The sequence below is a fragment of the Buceros rhinoceros genome, unplaced genomic scaffold (genome assembly GCF_000710305.1).
Source record: "Buceros rhinoceros silvestris isolate BGI_N320 unplaced genomic scaffold, ASM71030v1 scaffold2302, whole genome shotgun sequence".
NCBI classification, from domain to species: domain Eukaryota; kingdom Metazoa; phylum Chordata; class Aves; order Bucerotiformes; family Bucerotidae; genus Buceros; species Buceros rhinoceros.
In genome coordinates, this window is record NW_010399330.1 from 64558 (window position 1) to 64798 (window position 241).

Consider the following 241-nt stretch of genomic DNA (forward strand, 5'->3'; position numbering starts at 1 on the left):
GCGCGCGGCCGGCGTCCTGCGAGACGCCGTTGCAGTTCGCCCTCTTCATGCGCCCGCGGATGATGGGGTAGAGGATTTTGAGCCCGTACGCCGCAGCCAGCAGGCACGCAGCCCTCTTCGCGGTGCTCGCCCTGCTCCATTGCACCCGCCGGGCCGCAGCATGAAGCATGTGGGTCATTCTGCCCTGCCGGAGGCACCACTTCGCGCCGGCCCTAGCGGGGGCGGCTCACGCCCAACGGGA

The 241-nt window shown here is 70.5% G+C and overlaps 1 protein-coding gene across 1 annotated transcript in view; it reads right to left on the reverse strand.

The window, feature by feature from the left end:
* The window catches only part of ABCD2 (ATP-binding cassette, sub-family D (ALD), member 2), a 49428-nt gene extending 49250 nt beyond the window's left edge, over positions 1-178 (reverse strand). The window contains exon 1 of the mRNA XM_010131409.1: positions 3-178. Coding sequence (XP_010129711.1) covers positions 3-178 — 176 coding nt within the window. The remainder of the gene's footprint in view (positions 1-2) is intronic.
* Positions 179-241: the final 63 nt, after the last annotated feature.